At 41.9% G+C, this 20076-nt stretch overlaps 1 protein-coding gene across 1 annotated transcript in view; it reads right to left on the minus strand.

The window, feature by feature from the left end:
* Window positions 1–20076, minus strand: part of shoc1 (shortage in chiasmata 1) — a 49034-nt gene that overhangs the window by 7649 nt on the left and 21309 nt on the right. The window contains exons 15-22 of the mRNA XM_007906517.2: window positions 19890–19962; window positions 17250–17316; window positions 11742–11926; window positions 9465–9582; window positions 3999–4110; window positions 3411–3535; window positions 1866–1959; window positions 122–253 (exon numbers count right to left, since the gene is read on the minus strand). Of these exons, the coding sequence (XP_007904708.2) occupies window positions 122–253; window positions 1866–1959; window positions 3411–3535; window positions 3999–4110; window positions 9465–9582; window positions 11742–11926; window positions 17250–17316; window positions 19890–19962 (906 nt within the window). The remainder of the gene's footprint in view (window positions 1–121; window positions 254–1865; window positions 1960–3410; window positions 3536–3998; window positions 4111–9464; window positions 9583–11741; window positions 11927–17249; window positions 17317–19889; window positions 19963–20076) is intronic.

Here is a 20076-nt window from a genome sequence, read left to right on the forward strand (position 1 = left end):
AGGAACCTTGCTGCAAATCCAGGCTTATATTAGCAAGGCAAGGCCTTTTGTTTGGAATATAGGGTCTTTAGATGGCTACAAAAACACAGGTAATATTCTTAAACTATAACATGGAACAGACCTCTGTTGGAAGAGTGGTAAGCCAAGACCTGTCAAGCCAGATGAATGGATCCCGATCAGATGAAATCAAAGTTAAGTCTGCTATTTGACGAATCACCTTGGCTGTCTGTGCAATTCCTGGTAAGATTACAACCTAAAAGCAAAGCACAAACTAACTGGATTTGCAGTTTAACTCAGTAAATACTACTAAATGCTCTACAGTCCTTTACAGACATTTTTTTATAAAGTAAGAACTGAGCTTCACTACTACATTCAGGAACGTTAGGATTGGATATCATTAAAACAGCCTTTTTAAAATGTTAATGTGACATTAACTCCACGTCCTCTGCCCGGCCCACCCCACCATCGGCGGTCGGGCCTTCAGCCTCTCTGCCCCTACCCTTTGGAACTCTATCCCACATTCCCTTTGTCTCGCTCCCTCCCTTGCCTCCTTCAAGGCCCGTCTCAAGACCCTCCTCTTTGACCACACCTTTGGTCACCCTCCTACCCTCCCCTCCCTCCTCATCCCAACCCCCAGCTCGGGTCCAAATCCTTGACTGTCCTGCACCTGGGACATCCTCCCAATGTGCAAGGTTCTGCAATAATAATGTAATTTGTTGTTGTTGTTTATGCTCGCTGGCTTGATTTTACATGATTTTACAAATGGTACTGATGGGAGCCAGTGTGGATTGAAGTTGGTCCTTGCTAGAGAAAATAAGATGGCGAGATCGCAAAAAGCAACTTTTGGCTAAGGTCTATGTCACAACGTACAATAGCTTCAGTTGCACTGAATGCTGATGCTGGTCCAATTAATTGTTGACCAGTTTGGTTGTGGTTCCTGTGCCAGAAAGTTAAATCAATCCTTTGGTTATTGGTAAAATGTATAATTCCATGACTTTATTAATATTTCTCATCACTACAGTTTTGAGTCTCCATCAAACTGTTTACCTTCATTTGGTACGTTTCTTCAATTGTAATTAATGCTTTGTGTGATTCACAAAACTGGACAGAAGTTGATGTCTCAAAAGAAGATTGTGTAGTAGTGCTGATAAGATGTGTGCAGCAGAGTCTGTCATTTTCTCCCGACATGAAAGGTGCTTTGCAAATGTAATTTTGTTGTTGTTTTCACCTTTGTGAGAACAAATAACATCAACGTGGGAAACGTGAAGACATTTTTATGTGAATGGCATTTCTTGTTTTTCTTCTTTCTTTGAACTCTTTCATACGCCACCTCAGCTAAGTTACTATTATCATGTGTGAAAATCCATGTCCTAACATCTTGTTGTGCACTAGGGTTACAATGTCAAGCTGCTTTATCATAACAATAACAAGGATTAAATTGTTTTACAAGTAAAATTCTCAGGTTTCTCAGCTTGTGTACATAGGGCCAACAGGAATGCTTTCTCACAGATCCTCCCTCATTTGGGTAAGGTTGTATCATTTCACAATGATACGTAGTTCTTAAAATAACTTACCAAAAATCTCGCTTCAAATTTATGAGCGTTATTTAAGAATCCTTCAAATCCAGGTGCTCTAATATGTTAATAATAATAATCCTTGTATTTGATATAGTACCTTATCATGTTGAGACGTCTCAAAGAGCTTCACAGAATATACTGTAAAGTGGATTTTGTGGGTGAAGCAGTAGCCAGCAGGCACACAGCAGTGCCCCACAAACAGTCATGGATTAAGTTAGCATTTTTTTGGGAGGGAGTGATTATTACCAAGGGAAACTTAATTCCTTTAACAGATTAATCACTTTGTACCTTCACTTCAGTTTCTTCTGATTTCAGCACAAATGGCACCAAGGCTGCATAGATCAGGGCAAGATTGTGAAACACTTTTCCATTAAAGCAGTACCTGAGAGGTGACGATATCATAAGAAAGATCATTTGAAAAATAATGAAATAACTTAATTTGATAACATTTTATTAAATATATACAAGCGACCTATTCCACTGAAATATTAAGTGGAATAAACTTAATTAAGTGGAATAAACTTAATTAAGTGGAATAAACAAGAGTTGAAAGCAAATAACAACAACGTATTTATATGGCGCCCTCCACGCCGGACGGCGTCTCAGAGCGCTTCAGAGCAATGAATCCCGGGGCCGAGCCAGGGGGAGGGGGAGGAAGGTGACCAAAGGCGCGGTCGAAAAGAAAGGTCTTCAGCAGAGACCTGAAAATAGGAAGAGAGGGGGCGAGGCAAAGGGAGTGAGGAAGGGAATTCCAGAGCCTCAGGGCATAGTGGCTGAAAGCACGGCCACCGAGGGTGGAGCGGAGGACTCGGGGGACAAGGAGGAGGCCAGACCCAGAGGAACGAAGGCAACGGGCACTATTTTGAGGAAAGAGATCAGAGAGATAGAGGGGTGCGGAGGAGTGGAAGGATTTGAATACAAAGGTGAGGATCTTGAAGTCGATCCTCTCTGGGACAGGGAGCCAGGCCAGTCTGGCAAGGATTGGGGTAATCGGGGAGTGGAGTTTGGTGCGGGTGGGAATGCGGGCGGCAGAGTTTTGAATAATCTGGATTTCATGGATAGTAGTGGAGGGGAGGCCGGTGAGGAGGGCGTTTGAATAGTCCAGCCAAGAGGTGACAAAGGCATGGACCAGGGTTTCAGTGGCTTTCGGAGAGAAGTATTGGCACAAGGACACTTAGCCTAAAACCCACTAGTATTTGATAGCAGAACTATAACTGTGATAGTCCACTACAGTGTGACTATTTGATATGTCTATTGTTGTTGTGTACCAGGAATCCAGGGCTCACCAGGAGTCAAACCCAGGACATTGTGGTCCTATTTGAAATGCTTAAATGACTGAACCAATCAAGAATTCCATGAATAACTTTGTAGTGTACTAATCCCTCACTGCTGAAACTCTTGTACCTCTTCATGGTAATGTCAGACTCTTAATATAGTCAGGAGATGGCACAACCCCAATTCTGATTTAGCTCTTTTACCATTAGCTACTTTACTAATGTCGTCTCAAGACTATTATGGAACTGTATTTTGGAATATAGCCTATTTTATAAGGACTTAGATGCAAGTGAAACATTTATATCTCAGAACTTTCTGGTAAATCCTGGAAACAACGACTATGCAACACTTATCAATCAAGCCTCCCAGACCTTGTAGGATTTTGTTTTGATGGGGTGGGGAGGGTTCAGTATGAAACTACTTTGGAAGTGGACTTAGTGCGATGAGGATTGGGTTTGCTGAGAGCTTGGACTGTGGAGATGTTAGCTCATTACAGAACACACATTCAAAGACTTCAAGGGAGAACAGAATGATTTGGAAATGTGATGGTCCACTTACTGTGAGTTGAGGTCTTGCTTTGGGTAGAAAATGAGCCAGACACAGCTATATTGCAATGCTAGAGTTGTTAGTCTCAAGATAATAGCGTCTGAGGCTCTCTCAGTAGTAGCCAGTTCCTCAATATCCTAAAAACAATTGTTATAATAATAATAATCCATGCACCATATATGTCGGTGAGACATCTCAAAGCACTTCACAGAATATAGTGTAAAGTGGATTGACTGTATTTGTGGATGAAATGCAACAGTCAATTATACACAGCAGTGTCCCACAACAATCGTGGATTGAGCGACCACATTTATTTTGAATAGATTATTACCAGTATGAGCAGCATACTGTTTTTTTGAGTTTTTATATAGGACATAGTGCAAACACTGTATTATTCTTCCGTTAAAGTAAAAATAGTGTTCAGACGTTTCTTCTTTGAAACATAAATAATAATTGCGTTGTTGAGACGTCTCAAAGCGCTTCACAGAATATTACTGTAAAGTGAACTGACTGTAAATTTGGTGGGCAAAACAAGGCAGCCAATTGCGCACAGCAAGCGTACTAATTTAATCACTGATATAATTTCCCCGTCCCCCATACCTGCATGATTATAGCTGTGCATTCATCCACTGTAATAATAGCATAGTGATCTGTTCCTCCAAACAAGTGTAGTGTCGGATTACTATTTCTCTCCAAAAGGGTAATATTATATCTGGAATGTAAACTGATACGCATTAATGGGGAATTTTCAGGAACCCAGATGTATTAACAATAGTGGGCATCTGGACTAAACCAAAATGGATTCAAATTCCCACAATGAATCAGTGCACTACACTACTAACTAGTAAAAAAAAATTGCTTGTTTCTTAATAAAAGTTTTACTGGACTGTTTATTTGTAAGAGAAGAAACATCTTTCTTGTTCTGGTTGTTCCTCTTATTTAGTACTTGATTCTGAACCATCAAGTTGTGACTTTCACTTTCTGGACTGCTGGTCAATTAAACAAGCTAGTCTCCGTTGCTTATATGAGCTGCTAGATGCAGTGTTAGGCTAATATTAAGCCTCGCATTTGATATAGTGTCGTATCACTTCATTAAGACATATCAAAGCACTTCACAGAATATACTGTAAAGTGAATTTACTGTGTATTTTGTGGGCTAAACACGGCAGCCATTTGCGCACAGCAATGTCCCACAAACAGTCATGGAGTAAATGAACAATTTTATTTGGGGGATTGTTGGTCAGGAAACCGGGAAAGAGAATCTCCCTTCTCTTTTCGAATAGTGTCATGGGATCTTTAACACCCACCTAAACAGGCAAACGGGTCCTCGTTTTAAAGTCTCATCCAGTGCGGGTTAATTAACTCTCCCAGCAGAAGATAGTCATTGATTGCAGAGCAGAGTGGTACCAACCATGCTTGTGATTGTGGAAAAATCAATGGGACAATATTCTGTGCTCTAAACATAAAATTCTTGCATATGATATAGTGCCTAATTGTGCGGTCAGAATCCTTGAAAGTTCTTCACGGGATTTAATGTAAAGTGCAGCGATTGTATTTCTAGGCAATAAAGATTCTGATTGGCAAGCACGTGCTTTTAAATGGTGCTGTTAAGCTGGGCGAATATTGTTGGGAGACAGTGAGGAGTATAGTAGCAGACTACAAGGGGACAGACATAGACAGACTGGTAAAATGGGCAGACATATGGCAGATGAAGTTTAATGTGGAGAAATGCGAAGTGATGTAATTTGGGAGGAAGAATGAGCAATATAAGCTGATGGTACAATCTTAAAGGGGGTGAAGGAACAGAGAAACCTGGGGGTTCATATAAGTAAATCTTTGAAGGTGGCAGGACAGGTAGATAAAACTGTTAAAAAGCATACAGGATACTAAGCTTTATAAATAGGGACTAGAATACAAAAGTCAGGAAGTTATGATGAACTTTTATAAAACACTGGTTAGGCCTCAGCTAAAGTACGGTGTTCAGTTCTGGGCACCAGAAGGATGTCAAGGCATTGGGGAGGGTGCAAAGGAGATTTACCAGGATGCTATCAGGAATGAGGAACTTCAGTTATCTGGAGAGACTAGAGAAGCTAAGATTATTCTCCTTGGAGCAGAGTGATTGAATGAGGGAGTGGGATTTGTTTTGGATAGCTCTTTTCAAAGAGCCAGCATAAATACAATGGGCCGAATGGCCTCCTCTTCTGTATAATTCTATGATTCCATGACAGAAGTAGTTTGATTCCCAGTAATATGAGATTACTCCATATGAACTACAAATATTGTCTCTACGTACAGGAGCTTCACTGTGTGGTGACGATTTGTGGAATTGGAATAAGTTGACACAGAATCACAAAACTTTTGCAATTATGTCAAGATGTCAGTGCATGCATAGAATTCATTAACTATAAAAATGGCCAGAAGTCCAGAATCCATATAAAAGTGAATTCTGGGACTTCAGAACCACAATATAAAATCAGTATGATAACTTAGGCTTGAAGTTTTCTATTGTAAGGGGGTGGAGAAGAAAGCTAAAATTCAGCCAACAGATGCTCAACACTTGAAAACATCTACCTGTTAAAGAATCTTGAAGAAATGTCATCATTCCTTTTTCTTTTTCCTGATAGTCTTAAATGTTTAAGATTCACGAGCAGCTACATTACAGCCAAGCAGGAAAGTATGGTTTATACACAACTTGAATTTAGATCCTCTAGCCCCGCTGCCTTGGTATATTATTGCCTCTAACATGATGAATCCTTGCTAACAGTAAATTAGTATTGGTCAGGATTCTCAATTCAATACTCTCCACAATTTTGTTTACTAGTGACAGACAGACAGACTGACTGACTGATTGACTGATTTCTTATTGCAAAAGGGATGTGGGGATAAGAGAGGGTTATGTTATTAGCTGGAGTTAGATTAGAAGATCAGCCATGATTGAATGGCAGGGCAGGCTCGAAGGGCCGAATGGCCTACTCCTGCTCCTACATGTTATGTTATGTCCATTTTATCCAGTTTCCATATGAAAGAGCATCAGAAACCAGAGCATCAGAAGCACAAGCAGCCTTATTCGCTATGTTCTGCACAGGCGACTATAATGCCAGTATTGTAGTACACGTAGTCGGAAATTCCAATGCGTCAGATTAGATATCCCTCACATTAGTCTGGCTAGCAATACTTTTAATGTGTAACATTTCCAAGCATGTCATCCTGGAGCCAGTCCAGAACCAAGGAGACCCCGGGTCCCTCCCAAGGAAGACAGTCACTAGTTGGTTACACATTATAGGATGAGGAGTGTAACATCCATTACAACTTCAAATATTTAGATTTCTAAAGAAATTAGGTATAGAAACGGTTACCACAGAATATGGAAACCTGTTATGCTACAAATGTAGTCATGCGACAACACCACATCAGTAAAAGAACATAAGAACATAAGAATTAGGAGCAGGAGTAGGCCATTCGGCCCCTCAAGCCTGCCCCGCCATTTGATAAGATCATGGCTGATCTTCAGACCTAACTCTAATTACCTGCCCTATCCCCATATCCCCATATCCCCTAATCCCTCTATTTTTAAAAAATCTATCAGTTTCAGCCTTGAAGATGTTCAAGGACTGAGCATCTACAGCCTTCCGGGGTAGCGAATTCCATAAATTCACTACTCTCTGAGTGTAGAAATGTTTCCTCAACTCTGTTCTAAAAGGCTGACCCTTAATTTTAAGACTGTGACCCCTGGTTATAGATTCTCCTACCAGGGGAAATAGACCCTCAGTGTCTACTTTATCCAGCCCTTTAAGAATGTTATGTTTCAATAAGATCTCTCCTAATTCTTCTGTACTCTAGAGAATACAGCCCTAGTTTATTCAGCCTATCCTCATAGATCAGTCCCCTCATCCCAGGAACTAACCAAGTGAATCTACGCTGCACCCCCTCTAGGGCAAGTATGTCCTTTTTTAAATAAGGAGACCAATACTCTAGGTGCGGTCTCACCAAGGCCCTATACAGTTGCAGCAAGACTTCCCTACTCTTGTACTCTAAACCTTTTGCAATGAACACTAACATGCCGTTCGCCTTCTTAGTTGCTTGCTGCACCTGCAAACTAACTTTTTGAGACTGGTGTACAAGGACACCCAAATCCCTCTGAACACTAACACTATCTAATCTCTCCCCTCTAGAAAATAATCTGTTTTTCTATTTTTTCTACCGAGGTGAATAACTTCACACTTCCCCACATTAAATTCCATCTGCCACCTACTCGCCCACTCCCCTAGCCTATCTATATCCCGTTGCAATCTTTTTGCATCATCCTCAGAGCTTACTCTCCCACCTAGTTTAGTGTCATCCGCAAATTTAGATACGTTACATTCAATGTCCTCGTCTAGATCATTGATGTAAATTGTAAATAGCTGAGGCCCAAGCACTGATCCTTGTGGCACTCCACTAGTCACATCCTGCCAATTCGAGAATGACCCGTTTATCCCTACTCTCTGTTTTCTACCTGTTAGCCACTCTTCAATCCATGCTAATATGTTCCCATTAATCCCGTGGGCCTTAACCTTGTGCAATAGCCTTTTGTGTGGCACTTTGTCAAATGCCTTTTTAAAATCTAAATATACTACATCTCCAGGTTCCCCCCTATCTAACCTACTAGATACATCTTCAAAAAACTCTAAAAGATTAGTTAAGCATGACGTCCCTTTTGTAAAGCCATGTTGACTCTGCCTAATCTTGTTATGGTTTTCCAGGAATTCCATAACGACATCTTTAATTAAGGACTCAAGAATTTTCCCTACCACTGATGTCAGACTAACTGGTCTATAGTTCCCCATCTTTTCTCTCCCACCCTTCTTAAATAGTGGTGTTACGTTTGCAATCTTCCAATCAATGGGAACCATTCCAGAATCCAGAGAATTTTGGAAGATCAAAGACAAGCCATCCACTATCTCAGTAGCCACCTCCTTTAAAACCCTAGGATGTAGGCCATCAGGTCCAGGAGATTTATCAGTTTTAAGACCTGATAATTTACCTAAAACCATTTCTTTACTAATATTAATTCCCCCAAGTTGCTCGCTAATATTTTCTTCTTGGTTCCCTTCTATTCTTGGTAAGTTTTCAGTGTCTTCTAAGGTGAAGACAGTAGCAAAGTACTTGTTTAATGACTCTGCCATGTCTTTGTCCCCTACTATAATTTCCCCCCGTCTCTGTCTGTAGCGGACCCACATTTACCTTTGACAGCCTCTTCCTCTTTATATATTTATAAAAACTCTTGCAGTCTGTCTTTATGTTCCTCGCTAGTTTGCCCTCATATTCCATTTTCTCCCTCTTAATCACTTTTTTGGTTCTCTTTTGTTGATCCCTAAAGTTCTCCCAATCCTTGGGTTTACTACTCATCTTAGTTGTTTTATAGGCTTCTTCCTTTAACTTTATACTTTCCCTAACTGCTCTAGTTAGCCACGGTTGGGCCACCTATCCCGTGGCATTCTTATTCCTCAAAGGAATATGTGCTCGCTGGGAATTTTGCACTATAACCTTAAATGTCTGCCATTGCTGGTTTACTGTCCTTAAATCTAATTTCCCAATTTATTTTGGCTAAATCCTCTCTCATACCAGCAAAATTGGCTCTACTTAAATTTAAAACCTTTGCTTCGGACTTAACTACTTCTCTCTCTAACTTAATGCTAAATTCCATCATATTATGATCACTTTGCCCTAGAGGAGCCTTAATTTCCAGTTTGCTGATCAGCCCTGCTTCATTGCACAAAATGGTTGGCTCCTCGGCATACTGATCTAGATAATTGTCCCTAATACATTCTATAAACTCTTCCTCTATCATATTTTTCCCAATTTGGTTGTCCCAATCTATGTGCAGATTAAAATCACCCACAATTAATGTTTTTCCCTTACTACATGCTCTGCTAATTTCCTGATTTATACCTTGAGAGATACTGTGACTGCTGTTCGGGAGTCTATAAACTACTCCCACTATCTTCACTAAGCGAGAACAAGGAGACATCACAGGGACTTGGCAATCAATGGCCAAATTATCTTTTAATAAAACATATCAAATACCTTGATTCCAGAAGTTGGAGCATGGCTGGAGTGTTCAATAAACTTTCAGACATCAAGAAAGTGTATGGAATCTGCAGTTCTAACAACAATGACTCAGATTTCATCAATAGTGAGTCTTCTAGAATTAAAAGGACTGTTATTCATATATCTGTTTACACATTTTTAGACAAAAATTTTTATAAAAGTCAAGGATATCTGATGTAAGGTGCTCTGTTTAGATTGGGGTTAAGATCCATTTGGGGGCAGAGTGAATAGTTCCTTATTCTTCATCTACCTGTGCTATATATGGTGAAAGACTACTTGATGCTGAGAATAGAGGTGACAAAAGTGGATGATGCATTTCATTGTCTAAAACTGGCAAGGCTCATCCTGATGAGTGTAAAAGGTCAACTTAAAGAGTAATTTGATGCCTATCTGGACTGGCATACAGAGAGGTAAGCAAGACAAAATGAAGAGTCACTACATTTTATAGTATATCCCGGGTGTATTCTGACTTACTAAAAACCTTTCTAGAACACGGAAAAAAGTAATTCCAATGGTGACAAAGTCCGAGATGTGAGGATGTGCTGGCTGTTGCTATTCAACATCAGAGAGGAGTCCATGGTGACAGTTCCCTCTTAAAACTAATGTAATCCTGTTACATTATTATTACATTATTAATGTAAAGCTGTGCGGAATTGGCTGCCGCATTTCGCCCACAAATATACAGTCAATTCACTTTACAGTCTTCTGTGAAGCACTTTGAGACGTCTAGAAGACGTGAAAAGTGCTATATCTAATGCAAGGCTTATTATTATTATGATGTTTATTATTAATCCATGTAGTGACCTGAGAGGAATGAGGTTGATAACAGTTTTGATGACTTTAATGCTCATTTGTATCATTTCAGAAGCGCTGACTGAGATGTCCTGATGTACCTTCGACCTCTTAATTACAAGTTCACACGCCTTTGGGAGGATTTAGCAGACAAGCTAATTGAACATTTTTGAATCACTAAGGTAACCAACTTCTTTAAGAAACTATTTTCATACTGTTAAGAGTTAAGGCTTTGTTTGGTACCAAGTGAATTCACAGACTGCCAGCTGTGAACACTACATACAATGTTAGATATAAAGCAGCGTAATTTACTGTTGGCAGTTAAGTTGAAGCTCAATCAGATGTTATTCAAAATTATTCATGTTTATTGCCACAGCAAACACTTCCTAGGAATCGTGATCTATTTCCTCCATACACTGATGTTGGCAAAGGGCAGAACACGGAGCCCAAATTGAAAATGAAAAGACAACCCTATTTTTCTGAGGCTGAATAGTTTATTCTTGTAAAACAAAATACAAGAATACTTTTTAGCATGAAAATATGCTCCCAGGTTGGGTGCCCAGACAGCTGTAAAGCACTTTGCGTTTTGAAGATCCTAGAGTGGCTTTAGGGTACAGCTAGAGTTTAACCAGCTAAAAGCACAAAGCTTGCCATTGTGAGCACTGCCTGGCAAACTTCCTGCTGCTCATCCAGCTAAGAGCCCATCTACTTGTTAGATCTTTGGCTTGTAATGTTAACAGGAGCAGACTGGGAAGAATCCATACTCACACTGACTGACGTGCCTTTCCAAGTGCCACCAATGAACCAGGCTAATCAGTCAGCAAAAGTGCCTTGGAGTGCTGAAGATCCAGCTCCCACAGACTCAATAATGATAATAATAATAATCCTTGCGTTTGATATAGCGCTTTTCACGTATTCTAGACGTCTCAAAGCGCTTCACAGAATATACTGTAAAGTGAATTGACTATATTTCGTGGGCGAAACGCGGCAGCCAATTGCGCACAACAGTGTCCCACAGACAGTCTTTGATTAAGTGTCCAAATTATTATTTTTTTTTCTTGAGGGATTATTATCAGGCATGTGGAGTAAGGAAACTTGCACAAGGTTTCGCCCTGCTGGGAATCGAATCCAGGTATCTCGCTTGTGAGGTGAGTGGTCTAACCATTGAGCTACAGGACTCCACATATTGATATTCTATTGCTGTATACATCACCCTTTTAAGCCAGTTCAACCACAAGCAGCCCATGCTTACACCCCTTTCTGCCGGATAGTCACTAATTGGTTATCAGATATCTGGCAAGCACAGGTCTGAGCCTTCATAAGATGGATAGTAGATAATATAGTGGCCTGTAACACTGCATTTGGGGATCACCAAATGAATTAATTAAAATAAAACTTCAAAGAAATCCATCCAAATTAATTCCATTTTATACACAATAAATTAATAAAACTCGTTCGGACCTGTTTCTGGAGCCTTAGGAAGTATGGTTTTAAATGTCATATGATTTATATTCTGCTGCTTGCAAAGCTTTGTCCAACATGAATTCTCCACATAATCATATTCCACCACCAGATTGAAATGGCCCCAGGGAAAATCAGCTCCAATGTGATAGTTGTATGCCACCAAACAGGAATGCATTTGCAAACTGAGAAATAGAACAGAACACACAGGAAATCACAGCATCATTTAAAAGAATAAACAGTACTGTTTTGCAAATAATTATCTTCATCAAATTACCACAACAATTTCAACAACAGAGCTGCTTAATGATGTGGTGTAAATATTTCCAGTCACATTAATAGTTAAAATCTATTAATATATGTGGCAAACATACTTATCATAACTAAAAACTTAAATTGACTGTTACGTATTATCATTTGGGACAACATACAGTTTTCTTCACAGTGATGAGTTTAGAGTTAAAAAAACTACAAAATAATAAACAACAGCATCATAAACAAATAGGATATCTTTGGAAAACATGAGTGGAAATATCTGAAGCATATTGCACAGCATATAATAATAATAATCCTTGCATTTGATATAGTGCTTTTCACGTCTTCTTGACATCTCAAAGCACTTCAAAGAATAGACTGTAAAGTGAATTGACTGTATATTTGTGGGCGAAATGCAGCAGCCAATTGCGCACAGCAGTGTCCAACAAACAGTCATAATAATAATAATAATCCTTGCATTTGATATAGCGCTTTTCACGTCGGGAGGACGTCCCAAAGCGCTTCACAGAACACACTGTAAAGTGAATTGACGTATATTTGTGGGCGAACGCGGCAGCCAATTGCGCACAGCAATGTCCCACAAACAGTCGTAGATTGAAAATGACCAATTTAATTATTGTTTTTGTTTTGGGGGATTTATTATTGGGCGCGTGGAGTAAGGAAACTTGCCCAAGGTTTCGCCCTGCTTGGAATTGAACCCCGGTGTCTCGCTTGCAAGGCAAATGCTCTAACCACTGAGCTACAGGACTCCATTTCTATCTCCACCCCTTCCGAATTACACTAATGCTCTCCTAAATGCACTGACAAATGCTGGGTAACCGCTTCATGAACACTGTTGTAGTTCGCACAAGTGTTGTTTGATATTGCTTCAACTAAATAATGAATCAGTGAAAGCTGTGTATAATGTGGTTTTGTGATGTGTGAAAAAATTAAATACCCATAGCAAAAGCATCTCGTCGAGTATGAATATGCTACAGTAGAAATCAAGCCCCACTAATATTTCCTAATAAGCCTAAGAGGTCTAATTGAAGAAGAAATTTGATAATGCAGTTACTTTTGAGAATTTTACTTAGGTTATGTTAGACATGTTACCTAGCACCAGATTAAGTTTCAGAATGAATTAATGGCAAAGCAGTTCCTGGCACCATGTTGGAAATATCAAATCACATGTTACTTTGCAAATTAATGAGCTGTACGTGCATACAGTGCAACCTGAGTTCAACACCCAAAAGATTGTGTACTAAACAATGGGAATGAGATAGAAAAAAACTAGTTAATAAAATGATACAATAAATGAATCTGATCAATGGATCTCATTTGCTCAAAGAATATGAACCTATATTTTACATAATATTAAAAAGTCCACTTAGATACAATAAACTGCTTTATTTCAATTTGGTTATATTAATTTTTTTTTTATTATCCATCTCCTGCCCTCTGCAGCTCTGGCACAATGATCAAGCACAGCCAGCTTCCAGTGTTGACGAGTTGGCCTGCCACACTATAAAATGGCCATATGGTGGCTCAGTTACCTTCTGTTTTATTTTGCATTTGAGTACCACATAATGGAGATACACTACTCTAATCCTAATCCATTCATCAAACATTTCTGAATATCATTCAATCTTGACCAAGCCCCCACTCAATACTTTAACTTGGGAAGAGGAGTTAAGTGACATAAGTCATGTCACATTACAAGGAGATTTAACCTGCCAGCTGGGCACAGGACAGATTTGATAGAAGAGTCAGAGAAATCTAACATAAGATCACAGAATAGGTTCGGATACAGAAGGCTCTTTGGCCATTTTTTCTCACCCTTTTGGAATACCTACAAAATTCGCCCACAAAATAGTCACTCCACTTTACATTTTTCCCTGTGAGGTCCTTTGAGACATTTCAATGCGGTGATAAGGTTATGTATCAAATGCATGGATTAATATTATTTCCCAGCCTATCATTATTTCATGACAATATCAACAACAGAAAATTACATTTGTATAGTGCCTTTCACATTGGGAGGTGGTCCCAAGGTGTTGGCCTGTCAGGGATTTCGACCCGAGCAGGAGTTTGGGATCAGGAGGGGTGGAGGGCAGAGAAGGTCGGGGTAGGAGGGTGACCAAATGTAAGATCAAAGAGGAGGGTTTTGAGATGTGACTTGAAGGAGTCAAGAGAAGGAGCAAGGTGAAAGGAATGTGGGATGGAGATTCAAAGGGTGGGGGCAGAGAGGCTGAAGGCCAGTCCGCCGATTGTGGGGTAGGCCGGGCAGGGGACATGGAGCAGATCGGAGCCTGCTGAGCGGAGGGAGCCGACAGATCGATATGGTAGCAGGTCACAGCGGTAGGGAGGAAAGAGCAAGGCTGTGGAAAGCTTTGAAGGCGCGGACAAGGATTTTAAACTCTATCCTCTGGGGATGGGGAGCCGGTGGAGCCGGGCGAGGGTGATACAGTCACGGAGCCAGGTGTGGGAGAGGACATGAGCTGCAGAGTTCTGGATGATTCTCAGCTTTGGAGGGAAGAGTTAGGAAGGCCAACAAGCAGAGAGTTGGCTTTCTCGAACCTGGAGGTAATAAATGCATGGATGACGGTTTCAGCACTATAAGTGAGCTACTGCTTCAGCAAAGTGCGTTATAAATCCCCAGTATTTCCAGAAGATTCCCCGTTCAGATACCTAGGCTGAACAGAACTAGTTTATCTAGTTGTTCCTCATATCCCATCCTTTTCACACGAGAATCGTTCTCATCGTTCTCCTCTGCAATGCCTTTGCTGCAGTGATTAGAACTCTTAGCAATTACTCCGGGTGCAGCCTAACCAAACAACTGATGAGCCTGATTTCTGGGATTCTGAATTTAACAGATTATTCAATGTAACCCAGCACTCTGCTTGTCTTGCTTATTGCTGCCTCACACAATTTGAACATGGTGATTGATGGGTCAACTATCATCCCTAGATTTTTTTTAAAATTCCCCCTTGGTAAATTCTATTTTGTCCAAGATATTGCCGCTGTCCTGGGTGAGGAAGGACTGTACTGAGGTAGCAATGTATGAGTGAGGAAATGTGTATAGATGTGCACATCATGGCACCTGATAGATTCTCACAGGACTTGTGCATGGAACATCTCTCATTTACCTCAATTTTCAGTAAATTTTTGCAGTAAACCAGCATTTAAAAAGGATTCATTTGAATCTCATCACATTTGAATCCAATCATTTGCATCTTAACAATTAGACCCTATGAAGCTATAGATTCTTTTAGCTAATTTTTTTTGTAAATAAGAGCAGGTCTCTCCACAGTATTGCACATCTGGCAAACAACATATATGAGGCTCATTTATAAAATGTTAGAAAGTGTGTTTTTAAGAGGAATTTGTAAAAGTCAACAAGATAAATATCCATTCTAGTCATACAGTAGTTTAAGCTGCATATTTTCTGAACCAATCTAATGTATAAATTCTTTAATTTTTAAAGTATTTCCTCCCCTATTTTAAATTCAGATGCCTTCCCAAAAATGCCTGCCATTAGTCATACAACTCCTTCCACTGAGGATCATTACAAAAGTCTCCAAAGCTACTGTCAAATCTGTATGAATGGCCAGCAGAAAATACTCTGAGTTAGTGAGGCAATTCAAACTGAGTCCCAGTGAAGGGCCTTGGCCTTGTCTTTGTAAAGTCCTCTATTCGGTGAGCTTCCTCATTAGAACCTTTGGAACATATTCCACCCAAGAACTAGTCAGATGGAATAAAGGACGACTATTCGACTCAGTCCTTGTGACATACCGACTGTTTGACCTCAAACAAAAAAAGCTTCTATATTTTAACTGTGACATAAAATCAAAGCAGAGCAGAAAATCCACAAGTTTTCTTTCATTTACTTTTACAGATGTTTCACAGTCAGTCTCTAAAAATCAATGAAATTCCTGTTGCTGCTAAGTGACTTTGATGCTACGTACTTGCAATGGGCTTATACATGAAAATTTCTACCTATTTCTACCCCACATCCGTGCCTTCCACCACCTCTGCAATATCGCCCGGCTCTGCCACTGTCTCACACCACAGGCCGCCAAAACCCTCATACACACATTCATTACATCGAGGCTCGACTATGCAAACGCCCTGCTTATCGGCCTCCCCAACTCCTCCCTCCACAGGCTGCTGATAATCCAGAACTCTGCAGCCCGTGTCCTCTCCCACACCAAACTCCGTGACCCCATCTCCCCCACTCTCGCCCGACTCCATATCCTTCAGCGGATCCAGTTCAAGATCCTGGTCCTCACCTACAAAACCCTCCATGGCCTCGCCCCACCCTACCTCTGTGACCTCCTAACGCCCTACCAACCCGCCCGCTTTCTCCACTCAGCCGGCTCTGGCCTGCTCCACGTCCCCCGACCCACCCGCCACACCATTGGCGGGAGAGCCTTCAGCCACTCTGCCCCCAATCTCTGGAATTCCATACCCCAATCATTCCACCTCATCCCCTCCTTAGCCTCCTTCAAGTCCCGCCTCAAGACCCTCCTCTTCGACCATACAATCGGCCACCCCCCTTCCCCTCCCTTCCCTTCTCCTCCCTGATACGGGTCAGAAATGCTGTACACTGTCCAGCGCCTTGGGACGTTCTCCCAACGTGAAAGGCGCTGTACAAAAGTAATCTTGTTGTTGTTATTGCAGATAATCCAGAACTCTGCAGCCCGTGTCCTCTCCCGCACCAGTCTCTGTGACCCTATCACCATCATCCTCGCCCGACTCCACTGACTTCCCATCACACAGAGGGTACAGTTCAAGATCCTGCTCCTCATCTCCAAAGCCCTCCATGGTCTTGCTCCCTCTGCGACCTCCTAACCCCCTATTATTCTGCACACTCCCTCCACTCAGCGGGCTCTGGCCTGCTTCACGTTCCCCACCTCGCCATCCCCACCACTGGCGGGCAGGCTTCTGCTACTCTGCCTCTGGAACTCCATTCCCCAGTCCCTCCACCTCGGCCCTCCCTTGCCTCCATCAAGACCCATCTCAAGACTCTCCTCTTTGACTGCTCTTTTGATCACCCTGCTTCCCCCCCTGCCCTCCAACCTCCCCAATCCTGACCCCCAGCTCGGGTTCAAAACTCTGACGGTCCAGCACTTGGGGACGTCCTCCTGATGTGAAAGGCGCTATACAAATGTAATCTTGTTATTATTGTTGTATTTCTTCTGCACCTTTCCATAGCTATTGAAAAGTGATGATTAAAAACAGAATTTTACTGACCAGTTTAAAATTTCCTGGCATCCCAGAACACCACTTTCCTCCGGAAGCACTGCAGCTGGTTTTAAACCTACAAAAAGGAAGTGACACATTCAGAGGTAATCAACTAACTAACTGGAAGTAAGTCATGCTGGCCCACAGGAACGCTGGGTTCCTCCGGGCTCTGTCCTGGGTCCCCTTCCTCCTCAGCATGTACTTGGTGACATCATCCGCAGACATGGGGTCAACTTCCACATGTACGCGGATGACACCCAACTCTATCTTTCTGCCTCCACCCACAACTCCAGGACACTGCTGTCCTGACAGACTGCCTGTCAGACATCAAGTCCTAGATGAGAGCTAACTTTCTTTAGTTGAACGTCAACAAGACCGAGGCTCTCCTGATTGGCTCCTGTCAGTGCCTCCTCACCTCAGGCGCTGACAGCATCACTATCCATGGTTGCACACTCCACCTCACTGAGCCAGTCCGGAATCTTGGGGTCTTGTCCAACAACTATCCTTTCTACCCCACATCCATGCCATGACCCGCTTTGCTTTCCCCCACCTCCGCAACATCGCCCGTCTGCGCCACTGCCTCTCCCCTCAGGCCACCAAAACCCTCAGCCATGCATTTATTACTCTAGGCCTTGTTCCTTCCTACCTCTGTGATCTGCTACCCCATATCAACCTATCCGCTCCCTCCACTCAGCAGGCTCTGATCTGCTCCACATCTCCCTTCCACCCTACCATCGGCAGTTGGACTTTCAGCCTCTCTGCCCCCACCCTGGAACTCCAACCTACAGTCCCTTTGCCTTGTTCCCTCGGTTGCCTCCTTCAAGGCACGTCTCAAGACCCTCCTCTTCGACCATACCTTCAGTCACCCTCCTACCCCTACCCTGCACCCCTCCTGATCCCAAACCCCTGCTCAGGTCCAAATCTCTGACTGTCCAGCACCTTGGGACTTCGTCCTGATGTGAAAGGCACTTTACAAATGGAATTTGTTGTTGTTATAAAATACTGCAAATTAGACCACAGAGGTTCTTACCCATATTACATCTCACCTTTGCTATATTTCACCTATTTTATGCAGCAATGGAGCAAAAACTTGCATTGTGACTTGCACACTCCTCATGACAGGTCAAACTGAGTCTATAAGATTAAGTAAAATGGGTTTGCTTATGGTTGTTGCTGTAATCCTCTTTTACAGATGACATTGCACCAGTGTTTTCATTATGCTGATCCTCAAAAGCACTACAACAACAAATTGCATTTATATAGCACAATTCATGTCAGGATGACTTTCAAAAGCAATGGAGAGTCAAGGGTTTCCACCCGACCTGGCTGTTGGAATCAAGAGGGGTGAAAAACAAAGGGGCGGGGGTGGGAGGATGACCAAAGGCACAGTCAAACAGGAAGGTCTTGAGATGGGCGTTGAAGAAGGCAAGAGAGAAGGTAAGGCCAAGGGATTCTGGGATCGAATTCCAGAGGGTGGGGCAGAAGGGCCGGAGTCCAGACTGCCGATAGTGGGGTGGGCAGTGCGGGGGACATGGAGCAGACCAGTGAGTAGGCGGGAATGTTAGTAAGGTGTTATAGGTCCCAGAGATAGGGATGAGCAAGACTGTGGAGGACTTTGAAAGTAAGGACGTGGATCTTAAACTTGATCCACTGTGGGAAGGGGAGCTGGTGAAGCCGTGCGAGGAAGGGGATGATCAGCTCACGGACCCTGGTGCAGGAGTTCTGAATAATCTGCAGCTAGTGGAGGGAAGAGTTGTGAGCGCCAGGGAGACAGGGAATTAGCATATATGAGTCTTTACATGACGAATATATGGATGAAGGTCTCGGAGGCCTGAGGGGAAAGGCAGTGTTGGAGGCAGGAAATGTTGCAGAGGTGGGGGAAGACAGAGCATGTCATGGTACGGATGTGGGGTTTAGAGGGACAGTTGAGGGTCGAACAAGACACCAAAGTTCCATACTGGCTCGGTAAGATGGAGAGTACATCCATGAATAGTGATGCTGTTAGCACCTGAGGTGAGGAGGCGCTGATGGGAGCTAAGGATAAGGGCCTCCGACTTGGAGAAAGTTGGCTCTCATCCAAACTTGATGTCTGATAGACAATCCGCAGGACAGCAGAGGTGCTGGAGTCAAAGATGGAGGCACAGAGATACAATATAAGAGTGAAAATTCTGGATTAGCCTCATCAGTATCAAAGCACACAAGGTTGTCTCATGTTGCTTTCACTTTGTACCAGCAACAAAGGAGAGTAGGTCTTTTATTTATGCATTTTCCAATTATTTGTTTTAGAAAAGAGCTCACTGTGCCTGCTGGACAGGCGATGAATATGCCTTTATGTATAGTAGACCCACATCTTAACTGTCAAATGGTATGTTATTCTAAAAAAAATTCTAAAGAAACTAAATGTCAGAACTAAGCAGAACTGAATTAAGTCTTCTTTCATTGTGCCAACATTGTGCCAGATGATTTATTCAGCTGAATCCTATTAGCTGCAAATCCCATTTGCTATGAAATATGATAAGCTTATTAGAAACAAATACATTAATGGATTCTAAGTGGAATTCAATCTACACAATTTCACTGGGCCCACTCAAATCAATATTTGAACACATATTCCACACATGATTTGATGCTTCAAGCCTTATATCTTACCATTCACCTTGATGAGGTTATTAGTAAGTGTAGCTCTGACACAGTCTGAATCCATTCTGATAATGATTAATACCTGTTAAAAAAANGGTTATGTATTTCAAATAAATTCAAAAAATACCACAAATGAAAATACAAAGTTATTTCTGTCAAATCAGTGACCAGAGACTACAATCACAAATAGCCCTCG

The sequence above is a fragment of the Callorhinchus milii genome, unplaced genomic scaffold (assembly GCF_018977255.1).
Source record: "Callorhinchus milii isolate IMCB2004 unplaced genomic scaffold, IMCB_Cmil_1.0 Scaffold1, whole genome shotgun sequence".
NCBI classification, from domain to species: Eukaryota; Metazoa; Chordata; class Chondrichthyes; order Chimaeriformes; family Callorhinchidae; genus Callorhinchus; species Callorhinchus milii.